This window comes from Lithobates pipiens, unplaced genomic scaffold (genome assembly GCF_037356315.1).
Source record: "Lithobates pipiens isolate NorthernLeopardFrog02 unplaced genomic scaffold, aLitPip1_a1.2 Scaffold_27, whole genome shotgun sequence".
Taxonomy (NCBI): domain Eukaryota; kingdom Metazoa; phylum Chordata; class Amphibia; order Anura; family Ranidae; genus Lithobates; species Lithobates pipiens.
Genome location: NW_027507788.1, coordinates 108572185 through 108591233, shown reverse-complemented (window position 1 = coordinate 108591233; position 19049 = coordinate 108572185). Strand labels below are relative to the sequence as shown.

Sequence of the window (19049 nt, the reverse complement as noted above, 5' to 3'; positions counted from 1 at the left end):
CTCCGTCCGATCCAAATTTCCAACATGTTGGAACGATTTCCCGACCAACTGGGCCGGACAGACCTAATCCGATCATGTGTACAGCATTTTCATCGGACCAAGTGCCACGCATGCTCAGATCAAATTCCTACATCAAAGCTATTGGCTACTAGCCTGAATGTAGTCCCATCGTAACGAAATTACGTCATCACGTTCTGAAAGATCGGATTTTTCGCCAACTTGGCCCGACCGTGTGTATGCAACAGTTTCGGACACAATCCGTCAGACTAAATCCGACGGGCAAAATCCGACGGATTTGGTTGGCAAAATCTCCGACCGTGTGTACGTGGGCTTAGAGTTTCTGAGCCTGATGTGTTTTTTGAAATTCATCCCTTGAAGATGTAAAATTATTGTATTTATAAAATAATCCAACCATTAACCACACTCACTCCCAGTTTTGATCACATTTCATGCAAATCTGATAACCTACCTTTAATATCCTCATTTGCATTTCCCAGAATTTGCCCTTTGCACCAGGTACTGTGAAAGTCTGTAGCTTACACAAATGTATGAAATGAATAGGTTTATATGCAAATTTCTGGGCTGTTAAATGTACTTATAACTGTAGTATTATGTCTCTGACACCTGTTTACTTTTTTACTAGGTTAACAACAATGGAGTGATTTCATTTAATGTTCTCGTCAGCCAGTTTACTCCAGAAGCTTTTCCTCTAGCTGATGGTCGTGCTTTTATTGCTCCTTTCTGGGCTGATGTCCACAATGGAATACGAGGGGAGATCTTCTACCGTGAAACAACAGATCCCGTAATTCTTAAAAGGGTGTCTAAAGAAATTAGGAAACATTTTACAAATATACCATCATTCTCAGCCACGTGGGTGTTCCTGGTCACATGGGATGAGGTCACATTTTATGGAGGAAGCAGCACCACTCCTGTAATGCACAATTAAGAATTTGAATATTTAAACATAGTAGATCATATGTTGATTTAAAAGTTTGAAGATTTTTGCTGTTTTCCAGATTAGCTGAAATATACTTTAATGTGCTGGATTTGCAATACTATGAAAAAAATATTTGTAACTGATATAATGCAGGTTCTGTTGAAATCATTCAAGAGCAGTTTGAGAATAGTTTCCGGTTTGTTTTTTTTTCTCGTTAAAAGTCAATGAGAATGTAGGGTAAAAGCAAGACAAACTCATTGGCAAGTGCTTGGTAAACATGTGCCAAATGCATTCCCAATGTCAAGATACTTGAAACTTTAAAGCACTGATAAAATGTATGAGCATGTAGATTTTTAATGCAGAAGAGACATGTTCACAAGCTTCTTTGGGATGTACATTGAGCTGTGCACAGGAGTTCTGAAATCCCTGCCTGGCCAATCAAGATGGGAAAAAATCAGAAATCAGCTTGCTTTGGCCAAGTATGTACAAACATACAAAGAATATGTGTCCGGTTTATAAAATCATGCTCAAGGGACAGAAACATACATCCCCATCCCCAAAATATATACATTTATACCTCAACACACTTATAAATCTACTCGCAACATTTAAAAAAAATAACATAATATTCAAATCCTATTTACACAAAAACCTGTAAAAATACAAACCGTGTCTCACTGTAAAATCGGTAACCATTTAAAAAAATGAAATACTATAAACTACAAAATAGCAGTTGTACAAAAAAGATTCAGGGATCATTGAATATAACAGCTTAAGACCTCATGCACACAAAATTTAGCCCTTGTGCATATGATTCTGGCGTTTTCCTGCAGGCGGAAGGCACAGGTACACCATCCATCCCCGCAGCTTGCAAAACCCAATAAGATGCTGAAAACTGCTGGGACAGGGCAATGCACCAATTGGCTGTAACATTTAGGGGAGTACCCAGGGGTGGATGCCCAGCCAGAATATCATGCATAAGGCCTTAGAGAAAAAAAACTATTTTTAAATTTAGTTGGCCTAGCATACATTGGCCTGCAGATAAAGCAAGTAATATGATACATGTAAAGGATGCTCAACAATCCTCTCTGCCTGTTTCCTATCTCAGGAAATTTATAAATCCCAAATTATAGGCAAATCGGTAGCAATGATTTTTCCTGCACATGTAGCAGTCTACTGTAATCTGTTCCTTGGAGCCAGAACCAAACTAAACAGTAATAGAAGTACAAAAACCAAACTCAATTCAAGAGCAATATAAAGCTGTATTACTAACTCTTGGGGCAGATTAAACCTCTTGAGCAGTTGAAGGAAACATCCTTTTTGAGAAATTTGTTGAGGATGGATGTCCACCACAGATCTAGAAAAATGTGAATCCCAAGAATCTGAAAAACTCCACAATTGACAAAATGGGGTTGAACCAGGAAGAAGCCTGGGTGAAAATGTTGTGCCAGCGGGGAGCTCACAGATGTTGTATCACTGGAAAATATCTATAATTTCTCTTTAAAGTAACTCTTACTTTAAAGGCACCATGTCACCAGGCCAGTAATTTCAACAAAAATCTACCAATAGGATTATATATGCTTATAATATATTTTATGCATGTTATTTGTTTACCTGTAAACGCCTCCAAAGACATCCAAAAGCCCTGAAACTGTTGTTGGGCACGCCGTCTTGAATGAAATTTTACAGGATTTTATTTAACTTAGCAAGCTTCCAACAGGTGTAGAGACCATACATCTAATTGTGTCTGCACATACCTGCAGCAGCTTTCATTGCACTCATCTGCCCAAATTCCATAGTATTGTGATCCATGAAAGCTTTCATTGCTTACTGGTAGTCTTGTTCCTGCCTCCATATCTTCTCATTGTCCTAGGGATGGAGTTACCATCTGTAGTGACAGAGGTTTCACCACAAACTCTGGCTGTTTGCCATTTGGCAAATAAGTGAACCAAAAAGCCTCTTCTACAGCCTGCTCTAAAGAACCTCTATGAGCTGAAGGGAGTAGTCCTGAATTTAGTGGCACTATTACTACTGCCACAAACTGCGATAACTTTCTGCTCAGGAAGCTTCCCCATGCATCTTCCGCCTCATTGGTTGCTAGGAAGCTGGGGGCAGGCCTTGATTGTTATGGTACACTATAACAACCAATGATGCTGTATAGAAGAAAAATTATGTGGGGTTGCCCCCAAGATCAGTACCAGACACTGATGATAGGAAGGGGTCTGGTATTGATTTTAAGGGGGTACTTCACACAAAGAAAAAAATTGCCTCCCCCCATCTGAGTATATATATGTGGTCAATAACATTTTTCAAGATCCCCACCCCTTTATTTTACATTTATTTGCCAGGCCAGGAATTTTTTTGTTGTGCCTAGAGTCAGTCAGGAGTGCATTGAGCAAGCTTGGTTTGTTTTGATGGGTTAGCAGGCATTGCTCATCATGAATGACATAGATTTACATGTGACTGTAATTAATAGTAGGTTTAAACTGTGGGGCATTTTTTTAGCCTTTTACTTAATACAGAACTTATATGTGGTATTTTTATTTACTGCTTAATATTTCTTTGTAAAAGAGTAATTACAGGTACCACATACCCCTTATTTATTTGTGTGTGTGTGTGTGTGTGTATGTGTTTGTGTGTGTGTGGGGGTGGACCTCTAAAGGCCCGCTTATTTTAAAGGGGGCTTCCAGATTCTGATAATTGCCTCCCCCACAGACCCCCAGATCCAAAGGGACAAGAATGTGGGGAAGAGGCCATTTTCTCCATCAATACGGGGTCATGATGCTTTGCCAGGGGGGCTGCCTATGGCCCATGCTTAGATAAGGTCCCAGTATGGATTTTGAGGGGAGGCTATGCTTTTTTGTGTGGGCTACAACCTTAAAATCCAAATAAAATCTGGAGGGTCTGGTATGCACTTTGAGGACCTCACTCTATTTTTTTGTTTTGTTTGCTGCTGTATGTATATACTGTATATCCATATATACTGCTTGCTTGTTCTGTATAGGAGTATGTCACTGGCATTCCTCTGGATGTGCATACTCCTTGCTTATCCCTGCAATAAATTTAAGCTGTGAGCATTAACTTCTAAATAGATATGTTCTTTGGTAGAACTACTCCCATTTATAAATATCTGCAAACAGCTTTATCAGCCATCTGGTAGAAAAACTATACTGTCTGATGGTCACAGATCCTGACGGGGATCCCACGGGACAGCAGCAGAAGAAAGGAAGAAATAAAAATGTATATCTGTAGCCATGCATCAGATGCCTGGATATTATAAATGAGCTAAAGTATATTAAAAGCAGATCTATTTTTTTAAATTTATAAAAAAAGGTATGGACAGTACTGGATTATAAAATTAGAGTTGACATTTAAAGAGACCCTGTCACCAGACAGTTTTAACAACAGTTTTTCCATAACATTATTTATGCATTTAACATATTTTAGGCAAGTTAGTTACCTGCAAAGCCTCCCTTGTGCCGACATCAAAAATCCCTGAGACTGCTACTGGAAGTGTCATCTTGGATGTGATGTAAGCAGTCCCAAAAGACTAGCTATGGCAGTGATGGCGAACCTTGGCACCCCCAGATGTTTTCGAACTACATTTCCCGTGATGCTCATGCATTCTGCAGTGAAGTGGAGCATCATGGGAAATGTAGTTCCAAAACATATGGGGTGCCAAGGTTCGCCATCACTGAGCTATGGTATAGTATTCCCCTTTGCTCCCACCTGGCTGCTACATAAACTGTTATGTAGTGAGGTGTGGGAGGAGGAGCTTTTCCAACACAGAGATCCCAGAAGAAAATGAGACTATGACGTGGAAAGAGGAAGGGGCAATTGGGGAATTGATTCTTCCTTAAGTAATATGTGTAATACATAATGTTTTGTGAAGAGACAAGTAGAGAGGGAGACAGCTATAAAACTCATCCCGGTATCAGAGCCACAGCAGACTGGAAGTCCAGTGATCCCTTTAGTAACTGGTGTCATCACAAGTAGTGATTTTAAAGGACACAGCGGGAATCAGGCACTGAGCTACATTTCAGACTGTTACACTCACTCCTAATAAAAAAATCTGCCTGAAGTTCTACTTTAAGACATAAACAAGCATATAGAAATGTAACGTTAGAATGCCAAAATTGTTAATATTCTTATTTATTCTGTCAGTGACTTGATAAAAGTGTTTTCAGAAGGAAAGGTTGACAATGCCAACCTACAAAGTTCCCAATTACAAAATTTGTTCAACTACATCATGTTCCAAATTAGCTTATACAGCCCTTTACAGTCTTTAAAATACTTTCAGTTACTTTCAATACCAGATAGTTTGTATCTGGTATTTTAATGCCCCCTCAAACAAAATATAAGCTCTTGGTTTTAAATAGTTCTTTGTTAGTTGTAAAGTAATCATATAATCACATTGTTGCATGTTTTTTGTTTCAATGTAACCTGCCAGTCTTGAAAAGATGATAAAGAATGGAGGAAAGCTTTTCATGATACTTTAATTACATTTTCAGGTGAATACATTTCAAGCTCTGCTGATTTCAGATGGGACATCAAGCTTTGCAATGTTCAATTATGCAGAGATCACGTGGACCACAGGGACAGCGAGTGGGGGAGACCCTCTTACTGGGCTGGGTGGTGTTATGGCTCAGGTAAGCAATATGCCGTAAAAATCATATACAGAGTTACTACTGCCAATCAAATTATAACTAATATAATAGTAATAATAGTGCTGTAAATTATTATTTCTTAATTGTTATGTGCAACATTTACCTGTTTCTACAAAACAATTGTTCTCACAGACCTATTGTTTAAAAGTACGATGGGATCCAAAGATATATGGTAAGCTATCCTAACGTACTGTGGAATTTTTTCTTTAGCAATAATAACAATTTGTTTAATTACATACATTCATATATATATATATATATATATATATATATATATATATATATATATATATATATATATATATTGATATATATCAACATAAAAATCACAAAAATAGCCAAAAATTAGGGAACACGACAATCATAAATCAGCATACAAAAACATTATTAAAATCCAACCTTCCATTCAATATTCAATTATGCAGTATCTCACAAAAGTGATTACACCCCTCACATTTTTATAAATATTTTATTATCTCTTTTCATGTGACATCACTGAAGAAATTACACTTTGCTACAATGTAAAGTAGTGAGTGTACAGCCTGTACCGTATAACAGTGTAAATTTGCTGTCTCCTGAAAATATATCAACACACAGCTATTAATGTCTAAACCACTGGCAACAAAAGTGAGTGCACCCCTAAGTCAAAATTTCCAAATTGGGCCCAATTATCCATTTCTCTCCCCGGTGTCATGTGACTCGTTAGTGTTACAAGGTCTCAGGTGTGACTGGGGAGCAGGTGTGTTAAATTTGATGTTATCACTCTCTCATACTGGTCACTGGAAGTTCAACATTGCACCTCATGGCAAAGAACTCTCTGAAGATCTGAAAAAAAGAATTGTTGCTCTACATAAATACGGCCTAGGCTATTAGAAGATAACCAGTGCACATGCTCAGCATCATATTGTCTTTAGGAAATAGATGTAGGAGTGCTGCCAGCATTTCTGCAGAGGTTGAAGGGGTGGGGGTTCAACTTGCCAGTGCTCAAACCATAACGCTGCACACTGCATCAGATTGGTCTGCATGGCTGTCTTCCCAGAAGGAAGCCTCATCTAAAGATATGCACAAGAAAGCCAGCAAAAAGTTTGCTGAAAAAAAGCAGACTTAGGACATGGATTACTGGAACCATGTCCTGTGGTCCGATGAGACCAAGATAAACTTATTTGGTTCAGATGGTGGCACGCATGTGGGGCGGCAACCAGGTGAGGAGTACAAAGACAAGTGTGTCTTGCCTAGAGTCAAGTATGGTGGTGGGAGTGTCATTGTCTGGGGCTGCATGAGTGCTGATGGCACTGGGAAGCTATAGTTCATTGAGAGAACCATGAATGCCAACATGTAATATGACATACTGAAGCCGGGCATGATCCCCTCCCTTTGGAGACTGGGTCACAGGGCAGTATTTTAACATGATAATGACCCCAAACACACCTCCAAGACGGCCACTGCCTTGCCAAAGAACCTGAGGGTAAAGGTGATGGACTGGCTAAGCATGTCTCCAGACCTAAACCCTATTGAGCATCTGTGGGGCATCCTCAATTGGAAGGTGGAGGAGCGCAAGGTCTCTAACAACCACCAGCCCTGTGATGTAATCATGGAGGAGTGGACAAGGACTCCAGTGGCAACCTGTGCAGCTCTAACAAACTCCTTCCCCAAGAGGGTTAAGGCAGTGCTGGAAAATAATGGTGGCCACACAAAATATTGACATTTTGGGCTCAATTTGGACATTTTCAATTATGGGTGTACTCATTTTTGTTGCCAGTGGTTTAGACATTATGGCTGTGTGTTGAGTTATTATGAGGGGACAGCAAATTGACACTGTTATACAAGCTGTACACTCACTACTTTCATTGTAGTAAAGTGTAATTTCTTCAGTGTTGTTCTTCAGTGACATGAAAAGATATAATAAATATTTACAAAAATGTGAGGGGTGTATATACAGTATATATTGTTATAGTATAGGCCAGTAAAAAGATCTCATTTTAATATTAATCTGCCATTGGTGCATTACTTGTATAAAAGATAATTGCAGCGTACTGTGCATGCAAGTAACTCTGATCTAACTACAGTAAATGCTCTAGTTTAACTGGCTCTGTGTGCAAGTAAATCAAAAGAGGACTGCTCATTCTCACACCATTAAGTCCCCAAAAATCTATAAGGTGGTGACTGATTTGTTTTATATAATATAATAAATAATACATATATAATTTGTTTCATATAAATAGGTTTATGTAATGATATGACATTATTGGTTTTGGGTTCAATACCACTTTAACTCAGTTTCTCATAATATAGCACCGACCAGCTTGCTTACACATGTATATAATATTTCTTCAAAGAATAGTGCTATTACCGGTATCATTTTCTATACCCTAGTTTCAAAGTTACATAATGCAAGATAATCTGTGAGACATTGCCACAACTTTCAACTTTTTGAACTAAAGAAAGTCAGATTGAATTAGCTATATCTGCCAACTGGCTTAGAATTATTTTTGATTCCCCCAAGTTTGACCAATAATTGGTCAAAAGCAAATCAGTGCTTGTCCAATCTACCACCCCATAATCCCTACTAATATGAAGAGATTAATAATTATGATTATGATATTAAATGTATAAGGTAAAACAATAATTTGTAACCACATTCCTTCAGTTGAGTACATCTCTTGGCAGTGACAACAAGATTATACATCTTGGGAGAGTTTTGCCCCCCACTCTATCCACATGATATTCTACCACTACTGTTTTAAACATTATCTTTTAAAGAGAATTTAAAGGGAATTAATTCCTTTGTATCATTTCAAAAGGAAGCCGAGAAGAGTTAACTTCAAAATAATTTCTCATAAAATTATGGTGGAGACATGATTATTGTATCTCCAGCAATTTGCAAGAACCGTTTTTGCTGATCGCAGTGAAACAGAACTTCCTTTTATGTTCCTTTTAGTTTTAATACAAGTCAGGGCTGTCAATCTAAACTATAAACTGAACTGTCAATCTAAACTACTACATATAAGCAACCTGAACTATAAGCTAAAAAGGAAAACCCATTTGGAGTTGCTTCACGCACTGACAGTGGGGTCCAAATTAAAGGGGCCCAAGAGCCATATTTGTATCCAAGTCTAGTAAAGGACAGTGTATGCTCTGGTTGCCTGTGTTTGGAAAATGCATGTTTGTCATTATTGGGGGGTAATTTCTTTTCATTATTGTCTCTGCTGGGAAAGTCCACCCTCTCTATTTGTACCGACGACCACTGCCACAGGAAATCTTCAAGTGACAACTGTCTAATGCCGCGTACACACGATCAAACAAGCGGGTGGAAAAGTCCGGCAAACTGAAGTCCGCCGGACAATCCCCCCATGTGTAGCCTCCGGCATACTTTTTTGACCCGAAAGTACGGCGGACTTAGAAAGTAGTTTTGCACTCCAATCTTCCCGCCTGACTCGCATTTCGGCGGACAATCCGGCCCGGTGTGTGCCAGTCCGCCATACTTTTGAAATGAGCGGACTTTTCCCGCCCGGAGAAAAATCCGCTCATTTCAAGCGGGTCTCCAGGTAGGCGGGGCCCGCGAAGGAGACGCCACTGGCCCCATCACCTGGTATGGACTTAAAGGGGAACCCCAACGCCGAAAAAAATCGGCGTAGGGGTTCCCCCCAGGGTCCACATCAGACCCTTGTCCGAGCACGCTACCCGGCCGGCCAGGAAAGGGGGGGTGAGCGAGTGTGCCCCGCCTCCTGAGCCGCACCAGGCCGCGTGCCCTCAACATGGGGGGTGTCTTGGGGAAGGGGGGGCCGCGCGGCCCCCCACCCCAAAGCACCTTGTCTCCATGTTGATGAGGACAAGGGCCTCTTCCCGACAACCCTGGTCTTTGGTTGTCGGGGTCTGCGGGCGGGGGGCTTATCGGAATCCGGGAGCCCCCTTTAATAAGGGGGCCCCCGGATACCGGCCTCCCACCCTTTGTGAATGAGTATGGGGTACAATGTACCCCTACCCATTCACCTGTAAAATAAAGTACAAAAAAAAACACAACACACAAGATAAAATAGTTTATTGCACAGCTCCGGGGGTCTTCCGTCTTCGGGGGTCTTCTTGCCGGACTCCTCCGCTATCTTCTTGTAGCTCTTTTGCTAGCGGAGGAGCCCGGCTTTCTTCCTCGCCGCCGGCCTCTTCTTCCGACTTCGGGGGTCTTGTCCCCCTCTTCGGTTCTTCTGCCGGGCCATCGCGCCTTCTTCTAGCTCTTTTACAGGCAGTGGCCCGGTCTTCTGTCGTCGCCGCCGCCGCCGCCTTCCGTTCTTCTTCTCCTTCTTCTTCTCCTGGAGATGTTGACTCGACGTTCTCTCCGGCCGCAATGCCAGGGACGCGCTGCGCGGCGACTTATATAGGGACAAGGGGCGGGGTCATCGGTTGATGTCACATGGGTTGATGTCACATGGCGACAGTCCCAGCATCCTCCGGGACTGTGACATCGTAAGGGGGCGCAGTCACCATGTGACATCAACCCATGTGACATCAACCGATGACCCCGCCCCTTGTCCCTATATAAGTCGCCGTGCAGCGCGTCCCTGGCATTGCGGCCAGAGAGAACGTCGAGTCAACATCTCCAGGAGAATAAGAAGGAGAAGAACGGAAGGCGGCAGCGGTGACGACAAAAGACCGGGCCACCACCTGTAAAAGAGCTAGAAGAAGGCGCGGTGGCCTGGCAGAAGAACCAAAGAGGGGGACAAGACCCCCGAAGTCGGAAGAAGAGGCCGGCGGCGAGGAAGAAAGCTGGGCTCCTCCGCTAGCAAAAGAGCTACAAGAAGATAGAGGAGGAGTCCGGCGAGAAGACCCCCGAAGACGGAAGACCCCCGGAGCTGTGCAATAAACTATTTTATCTTGTGTGTTGTGTTTTTTTTTGTACTTTATTTTACAGGTGAATGGGTAGGGGTACATTGTACCCCATACTCATTCACATAGGGTGGGGGGCCGGTATCCGGGGGCCCCCTTATTAAAGGGGGCTCCCGGATTCCGATAAGCCCCCCGCCCGCAGACCCCGACAACCAACGGCCAGGGTTGTCGGTAAGAGGCCCTTGTCCTCATCAACATGGAGACAAGGTGCTTTGGGGTGGGGGGCCACGCCCCCATGTTGAGGGCCCCCCCATGTTGAGGGCACTCGGCCTGGTACGCGCTCGCTCGCCCCCCCTTTCCTGGCCGGCCAGGTAGCATGCTCGGACAAGGGTCTGATGTGGACCTGGGGGGAACCCCCACGCCGATTTTTTTTCGGCGTTGGGGTTCCCCTTTAAGTCCATACCAGGTGGCGGGGCCAGCGACGTCTCCTTCGCGGGCCCCACCTACTCGGAGACGCGCTCGAAATGAGCGGACTTTCCTCCGCATGTGTGGACGAGTCCGTTCATTTCAACAGTAGGGCGGATAGTATGGCGGACTTAGTACGTCTTATTAGTCCGCTGAAAAAGTGCCGTGTGTGGGCAAGTAGTCCGTTCGGAAAGTCCGACGGACAGTCTTGCGGGAAGTCCGCCAGACTAAGTCCGTCGGATAGACGGCTACGTGTGTACGCGGCATAAGAGGGGACTTATCTGAGTTTGGAGAAATACCCTTCACTTCCTGTTGTGTCTACAGAATAGGAAGCAAACAGAAATATTTAGAATGGGACACAATATGGCGAAAAAATCTTACAGAGGATTTAACAATTCCCTATTCTATTAGAAATTAAAAAAAAAGTTTGCCTTAGATCATATTTAAAGATAATGCATGCTTTGTCTGGCTTGTCATTGGAGTGTGGTTGTATGGTTGTTTGCTCATTTGCATGCATTTGGGAAGAAATGTTATTTTAAAAGTATCACATGCTTAGACTGGCTTGTCTTTGTGATTTGGTTGATGACCACTATGCATATGTAGCTAGGAGGTAACATTATCTTAAAGTGGTATTGAACCCAAAATCAAAAATGTAATATATTGCAGCTTATCAATTAGATGTGGTGGATGCACTTGTTTTCTTTTTTTTAGGCTTCCCCCTCTGTTTTCACCTGGTGATCTAGCCAGTAGAACACCTCCTGCATTAGAGTGTCTCTACTCTTGATTAAGAAGTACAGGGTGCAGCTTTGGAAAGCAGCATTGTCAGTCTGTATTCAAAGATTTAAAAACACTAACAAATAGTTTTTTCAATCTCCAGCTAGTACTTTCTAAGCAGTTAAAGCAGTTTTTTTCTTGGGGGGAGGGGGGATAAATGTTTTACATAAATAAAACTAATAATTGTAAGCACCCCTGCCATTATTGAATGGTTTGTCTCACCTCTGTAATTGATACTTCTGCAAGACAACTTGTTATTTTGAAAAACAACAGACTTAGGGCGGCCATATACAATTCAAACCATTAATTGGCAGGTTGAATGTACCACATTGATCAATCGATCAACTTGGGTACAACCAGCCTGCTGGATTCTCTTGCGTTAGTGGCTGCTATAGCCACTAGCGATAATCACTGTCTTCTCCTAACCCCTGTTTTTTTTTTGCTAGTTATGTCCCTTTGGGAGATTTCCCTTCACTTTCTATTCACAGCCAAAACAGGAAGTGAGCTGAAATCCCTGCAAATTAAGGAAATCCCTTGGAATTCCACAGGTCACCAGGATTAGTGTCCCCATTGGAAGATTTTACCTCTATTATTTTTCTGGGGGCGAAAATTTTTTTAGGATTTTCTTTTAGTTTCACGTTCGATGATAACAATAAACATGACATTAGAGAGGGTGAATCTCCCTAATGGGAGCACAAACAGCAATAAAAACCTGGGTGTTTTAATCCCTCTCTACTTTATCCAAATCTAAAAAAGTCTTGCCTTTAGTTATACTTTAAATGTGAGCTCTGGTGCTACAATTATTGCTCTCACTTTGACGTTCACAGTTATACCTCACATGTGTGGTGCAATCACTGTTTACATGCGCATGCTGGACCTATGTGCGTGTTTGCATTTGAACATGAGCAGGGAGGATAGGGGTGCTTTAAAACATTTTATTTATTTATTTTATTTAAATGTATTATTTTTACACTCCCTTGTAATAGCTTTGGGGAGTAACAGGTTCACTTTATGGGGAGATCAGGGATCTATAAGACTTCTAATGACTCCTCTGTCCTTCAGAGATCTGTTTAATCAGCTGCTTCCCTCGCTGTAATAGAAACACAGCACTGAAACCGCACAAAATCCTCATCACTTCTAGCTTCATGTGTCACAATGGAGAAGGAGGAATGAATGTTTCCTCTTTTCTATTGTGGGCAGCCAACCTGACCATTCACAGTGGTCCCGGGCTTTCTGGTGGAACATGAGAGCCCAGAAGCGGTGACAGGAAGTGGAAAGGGGGCTCACTTGCATTTTTCACCTGTTTTTGGACGTTGCACGAAGGCCAGCCCATTCCCTTCAAAAGGCTGTCCTTTGCATGTCAAAAGTAGGGATGAGCCCGATATTCGCTGAATAGTGAACAATTTGTTGTGTTCGCTGCAAATTTGAAATCCGCGGAAAACCCTTTAAAAGTCTATGAGAGAAATCAAAAGTGCTAATTTTAAAGGCTTATATGGTGGTATTGTCATGTCATGTCAAGGGGACATGTATCAATGCAAAAAAAAGTTGCAAATGCAAAAAAAAAGTTTTAAAAGCTGATGTTCTATCAGGAGCAGTGATTTTAATAATGCTTAAAGTGAAACAATAAAATGTAAATATTCCTTTAAATTTCATACCTGGGGGTGTCTATAGTATGCCTGTAAAGTGGCACATTTTTCCCATGTTTACAACAGTCCCTGCACAAAATGAAATTTCTAAAGGAAAAAAAGTTATTTAAAACTACTTGCTGCTATAATAAATTGTCGGATCTCGGCAATACAGATAAAAGTCATTGAAAAAAACTTCACGAGGTCCCCCCAAAAATCCATACCAGGCCCTTTGGGTTTGGTATGAATATTAAGGGGAACCCCGAACCAAAATTTAAAAAAAATATTGCGTGGGGTTCCCCCCAATTTCCATACCAGGCCCTTGAGGTCTGTTATGGACATTTTATAAAAAATGGTGTAGAAGTCCCCTCAAAATCCGTAAACGGGTGGCCTGCCCCCTTTGACGCCACAGGGAAGCCATTGGGAAGTCCCCGTGCGTCAGATGGGGCAGGGTCACCAGGGTACGTAAATGGGTACCCCTGCCCCCTCTGACGCTACAGGGAAGCCATTGTGAAGTCCCCACATGTCATTGGGGGCGGGGTCCCCCGGGTACATCACCATGTGGCCCTGCCCTCAGTTATAAAAGAACTGTCACCTGAAAGGACAGTCATTACAGCGGGTGCCTCCCTTGGAGGCGGACTGGTGGTGGCGTGCAGGTTTTTTTTTTGGTCCATCGGCGGAGTGAGAGATTAAGATGAATGGACTTAGGGGGACATTTTTATTTTTTTATTTTTTCAAAGGACTTGTCCCAAGATGTGTCTTGTGTTTTTTTTTATATTTTGACACTTTTTTGTGAAATGGTAGGGGTACAGTGTACAGTGTTGCGGGGTTCCCCTTAATATTCGCACCAGACCCAAATGCCGTTTTTTTCCATGGCTTTTATCTGTTTTGCCGAGACCTGACAATTCATTATAGCCGCGAGTAGTTTTAAATTACCTTTTTCCTTTAGAAATGTCATTTTGTGCAGGGACTGTTGTAAACACAGGAAAAATGTGCCACTTTACAGCATACTATAGACACCCCCCAGGTACGAAATTTAAAGGAATATTTCACTTTTTAATTATTTCACTTTAAACATTATTAAAATCACTGCTAACGAAAAAACGGTAGTTTTTTAAAAAAATCTTTTTTGCATTGATGCATGTCCCCTGGGGCAGGACTCAGGTCCCCAAACACTTTTTCTGAAAATAACTAGTGTATTAACCCCTAAAATTAGCACTTTTGATTTTCATGTTCGTGTCCCATACACTTTAACGGTGTTCGCGTGTTCAAACAAATTGTTTGTTTGTTCGCATGTTTTGCTGCGAACCAAACCAGAGGGTGTTTGGCTCATGCCTAGTCAAAAGCACCAAAAAGGCTTCTGAACCTTTTCAGGCATGGAGTATTGCATGTTTTTTCAACTTGCATTTGTAGCATTTGTCACACCACAAAATGTGAGGAAAAATGGGTGTCTGTTAACCGAATTTGGGATGCCATTAACCATAAATGACACTCAAATGCATGTTGCAAATTTTTATGTGATTTTGGCACAATCCAAAATTGCAGACATTATACCACAATGCTGCATCACTCAGATGTAAATGAGGCCTATAAGACAATGCAGTATAACTATATATAACATTATCTATTGTGACAGTGTGAGGCCCATCCACTGTGACAGTTTTAGGGGCTCCAGAATGTCAGTTCTGAGTGGAGAAAAGTGTTTTTTTTGGGGTTTTCATCTTTTTCAGTGTTTTGTATTTTCTGAATCAGGGTTTGGAGCACAGAAACATTTGGGAGGGAAGGAGTCTCCAACTCAGTGTCTGGGTCTTGCCAGAAACCAGCAGGCTGAGTCTAGTACCTGACAATAGTTTGAGGCTCCACCCAAGAGACAGGAGTTCTCTGCATAGGGGTCAGGAGGACTCAAATCCTTCCCCAGTGTAGGTGCAGTCAGTGACAAAACAACAAGGAGCTGGAAAAGAGCCAAGGTACAGAGTTTGTATGGGAGCACCGAGGTTCTGTGTTTAATGGTCTGGAGGAGCAGGGCAAAAGGCCTGAGCAGTGGCACTGCTAGACAGACCCACAAAGCAGAACCTCATTTATGTTTGTGTTGATGGTGGAAACTTCTATGTGGAAAATTGAAAATGATAGATAGCTAGATAGTTATTATTTTTGTTAACTTTTCACACGCAGGTGCTCATGGAGGAAGACGGAAGTCTTCTTCCTCACATTGCCACAGCTTCTCTCTCTGATAATTCAGTCTCTGGGTTGGAGAAGCAGGGAGTGAGATATTTTACACAGACAACCAGAGGTGTTTTGTGATGTGATGAGAAGCAGAGATGTTCTCCAATCCTCATCTCAGCTACATAAACTGACACACATGTGAAACTGGCCGTAATCATTACGTTCATGGCTTATCTCTCCATCATAAATGGACACTTTACTTCAATAGATTAACATAGAATAAATCATAAAAAAGAAAACGAATGCAGCCAACACATTGGTAAGCTGAAATATAATAAATGTTTACTTTTGGGGTTATACAATGTAAAAATGTTGCCACAAAACCAGTGTAACATTAGCGGCATTTAGTGGAAATACACTCCTCTCAGATGTTCTGTAAACTGACCAGGATGTATTCCAGTGCAGAGTTTATAACAGAATGTATGTATTAGGTATCGTATTCTTATAAACACAGTGTAACCTCAAAAAAACAGTCTTACACTCTATTCATACCCATCTAAGTGGTGCTTTGGTTTGGCAATAGCACTGTCCTCACGTGGGTGGCCTTGGCCCTGCTCTCTTCTTACCTTGTACTTGCCAGCTGTTCTTGATTACCAGGGCTGTCCTAGATTTTCAAGCTTTATCCCTGCATACCTTTATCTCTGGAAATGTATCTTTCTGTACCATATGTGTTCATTCACACCAGCGCATTGCAGTAATAAGTGGTAAAACATAATGGTACCACATTGTGCAGTGACAATCCACCATGCACGTGTTTGTGTGTTACATTGCTATTCATGCTGAATTACACCCCAGCACACATGCATTACTTCACATCTAAGGGCATCCTAACACATGAATGCAACATGACCCAAACTTTGGCGTGTTATGGTACATTAAGTCTATTTATTTTGTTGTTTTTTTTTAGTTGACTAATGCACTGTGTCTCAATGCATGAAAAAGCATCTTTTGTAGCACAGTGCTTGGTAATATGAATGGCCCCTACATTTCTTTCTCTTTCATAAGGATGAGCAGAGTGACTTTAGGCATATTTTCTTTCACTAAGCTGCTAGATAAAATTTTCTTAAAAAGAAAATCAGTTGTTTACTCTTTTATTTTTCCCACTTAGGGTGGGTTTTTTAGTATATTTAGGGTGCTTTTGTTTATTTCATTTTATGTTCTTTATATTTGTGGGGTTTTATGTGTATTTGTAATATTATACATGAACTGTTGGTTTACATCTTTATCTCAAAAACATAATAATAAAACACCAGAAGATGTTCCTCAACAACAATGCAAGGATATTTTAGAGCGGTAATAAACTCAAAACCAGAAATGTAATATATTGCAGCTTACCAATAATCAGATGTGATGGCTGGGTCAGTTTTCCTTTCCTAGGATTTTTTTATCGCTGTTTTTACTTTCTGATCGGGCCAGTAATAGACCTTCTGTATTAGAGTGCCCCCACTTTGGATGAATGAGCAGAAGTGACAGCTTTGGACAGCACTGCAGTGCTCTATGCTGGCATAGATAAGTAACAATCACACCCCTCAGCTCAAGCTTCCTCTCCCTAATTTGTACTGCAGAGGAATAAAGGGAGTGTGATGGTCAGGCTGAGAGGCCAGTAGCTATAGCAGTGGAAAAGCTCCCACAGAAACCAGCAGGATAAATACATGAGCAGCCCCCCCCCCCCCCGGTTGGTGACTTGGGCTCACTTAAGGTGCAGGGTCTAAGCACTAACTGGGCTTCACAAGAGCTCCTGGTGGTGGAGATATGTTTTGCTGTGTGCTACTGCCAGGTTGTGGTCCTCAGGATTGCCCCTCCAGGAGGTGAGCAAGCCAGGGTCCAGTAGCAGATGTAACAGGTAAGGATCGAGTATTAGCATAACCTAAAAACAAGCTCAACCATTTGTAATAAGTGGTTGCAGGTTGGGATCAAGAGGAAGCATAGTCAAGGAACAAGCCAAAGGTCGGTAATAAGTGGTAGTTAAGATACGGAAAGCAGCAGGAGCGCAGGGAGCAAGATATTGGCTGGAGAAGAGCACATTAATCTGGCAAATAGGAAAAGCAGAGAAGAGAGGAAAGATCCCTGGTGCAGCACATCCCTGCAGTCCTGTGGTGGTATAAAAGAGAGGACTCCAGCCTGGGCTCCCGCCAAGCCTGGCGGGAGTCCAGGTTGAGGTTTTCTCTCTTATACCACCATAGGACACTTTGGATGTGCAGCACCATGGATCTTTCCTCTCTTCCTTTCAGTGACTACAGGGGCTGTGAGGAGCTCCATCCCTTGTTGGCATTCTGCTGTTTAGTATCCCAATTGGCTCAGTAAGAAGAACTACTGCCAGGCACAACAAATGTCCTGGGTTCAGATCTCGATCCTGACAGAGGGTATGTCAGAGCAGGTCTGTTAGATTACCAAGTCAAACTTTGGTGTCCATATAATTTAATCACACTATGCAGCTAGAGAAAGCAAGTGGAGGCAAAACTATAAAAATTGAGGATATTAGTACAATGTGTAGATGGATATCTATTTGAGATATTCTTCGGCAACCTACTGACAACTTAGTGCACACACTGTGTTTTAAACTCTAACGGGTAAGGAAAATTTGAAAAAGTTTTCTTAACGATTTTCCCCCATCATCATAAGCTCAATTAGCCCCACTCCCTCCCCAAAACGTCTTACTTTCTTAGCTCTAAAATCAGTGTCTCTCTGCAATGTTTACATCCAGCAGGCTAGCTTTTTCTTCCTAATGTCTGCATGTGCAAGGTAAAACAACTAAGACCTCTCTAAATCTCATAATTTGGGACATGACCCAATAAAAAAAAGAAATAAAAATGTAAAAACTGACAGAGGTTTTATCCTCCATACAGAAAAGTTTTAGCTTTAAATATACTATGAGGTCAGTATATATTTCAGTCAACAAACAATTAACCAACATACCTATTTTTCAGGCTGGGTTTATTGGTGGAAATAGCACAAATTTTTTCAGTGTTCCTGGATCCCGTTCACCAGAGATTGTCAGCATTGAAGAAACCACAAATGTGAACATACCTGGACGCTGGTTATTTAAGGTAGATGGAAAGGAAATTGATCCAGCTAATGGCTGTAGTCTGAAAGGTATGTTGATCTGATAACATGTTACACATATGTAATATGGTAAATGTGTCAACTGAATAGATTTTAAGATAATTATTAAATGCTATTTATTGAATCATACTTAACACAAAGTTGCAAGTATTTATTCTCATTAAAGATTCTGCAAGTTCTGAATACATTTTGTGACAAGTATGAACAAGTGTGTTTGCTAACTGACTGATTAATCTGTTATTAGCTGTAAGGTTAGCCTGTTAACTAGCTGCTAAATACATTAGGCCATAAATGATGACAAATGATCCCTGTTACAATAGAATTCACTTGACTGTTAGTCAAGCTCTAGCTAGTACTTTGCAATTACTTGAAATGAATGAGACAATATCGAAGCAAATCGTTCAGAATCCAGGAAAATAACAGTGGCAGCAGCCCATATATTTTTTAAGAAATATAACTTCTATTGACAGCGTATAT

At 41.5% G+C, this 19049-nt stretch overlaps 1 protein-coding gene across 1 annotated transcript in view; it reads left to right on the top strand.

Moving 5' to 3' along the window:
• Positions 1 to 19049, top strand: part of TECTA (tectorin alpha) — a 150118-nt gene that overhangs the window by 12038 nt on the left and 119031 nt on the right. Inside the window, exons 5-7 of the mRNA XM_077457361.1 lie at positions 644 to 931; positions 5449 to 5586; positions 18437 to 18602. Coding sequence (XP_077313487.1) covers positions 644 to 931; positions 5449 to 5586; positions 18437 to 18602 — 592 coding nt within the window. The remainder of the gene's footprint in view (positions 1 to 643; positions 932 to 5448; positions 5587 to 18436; positions 18603 to 19049) is intronic.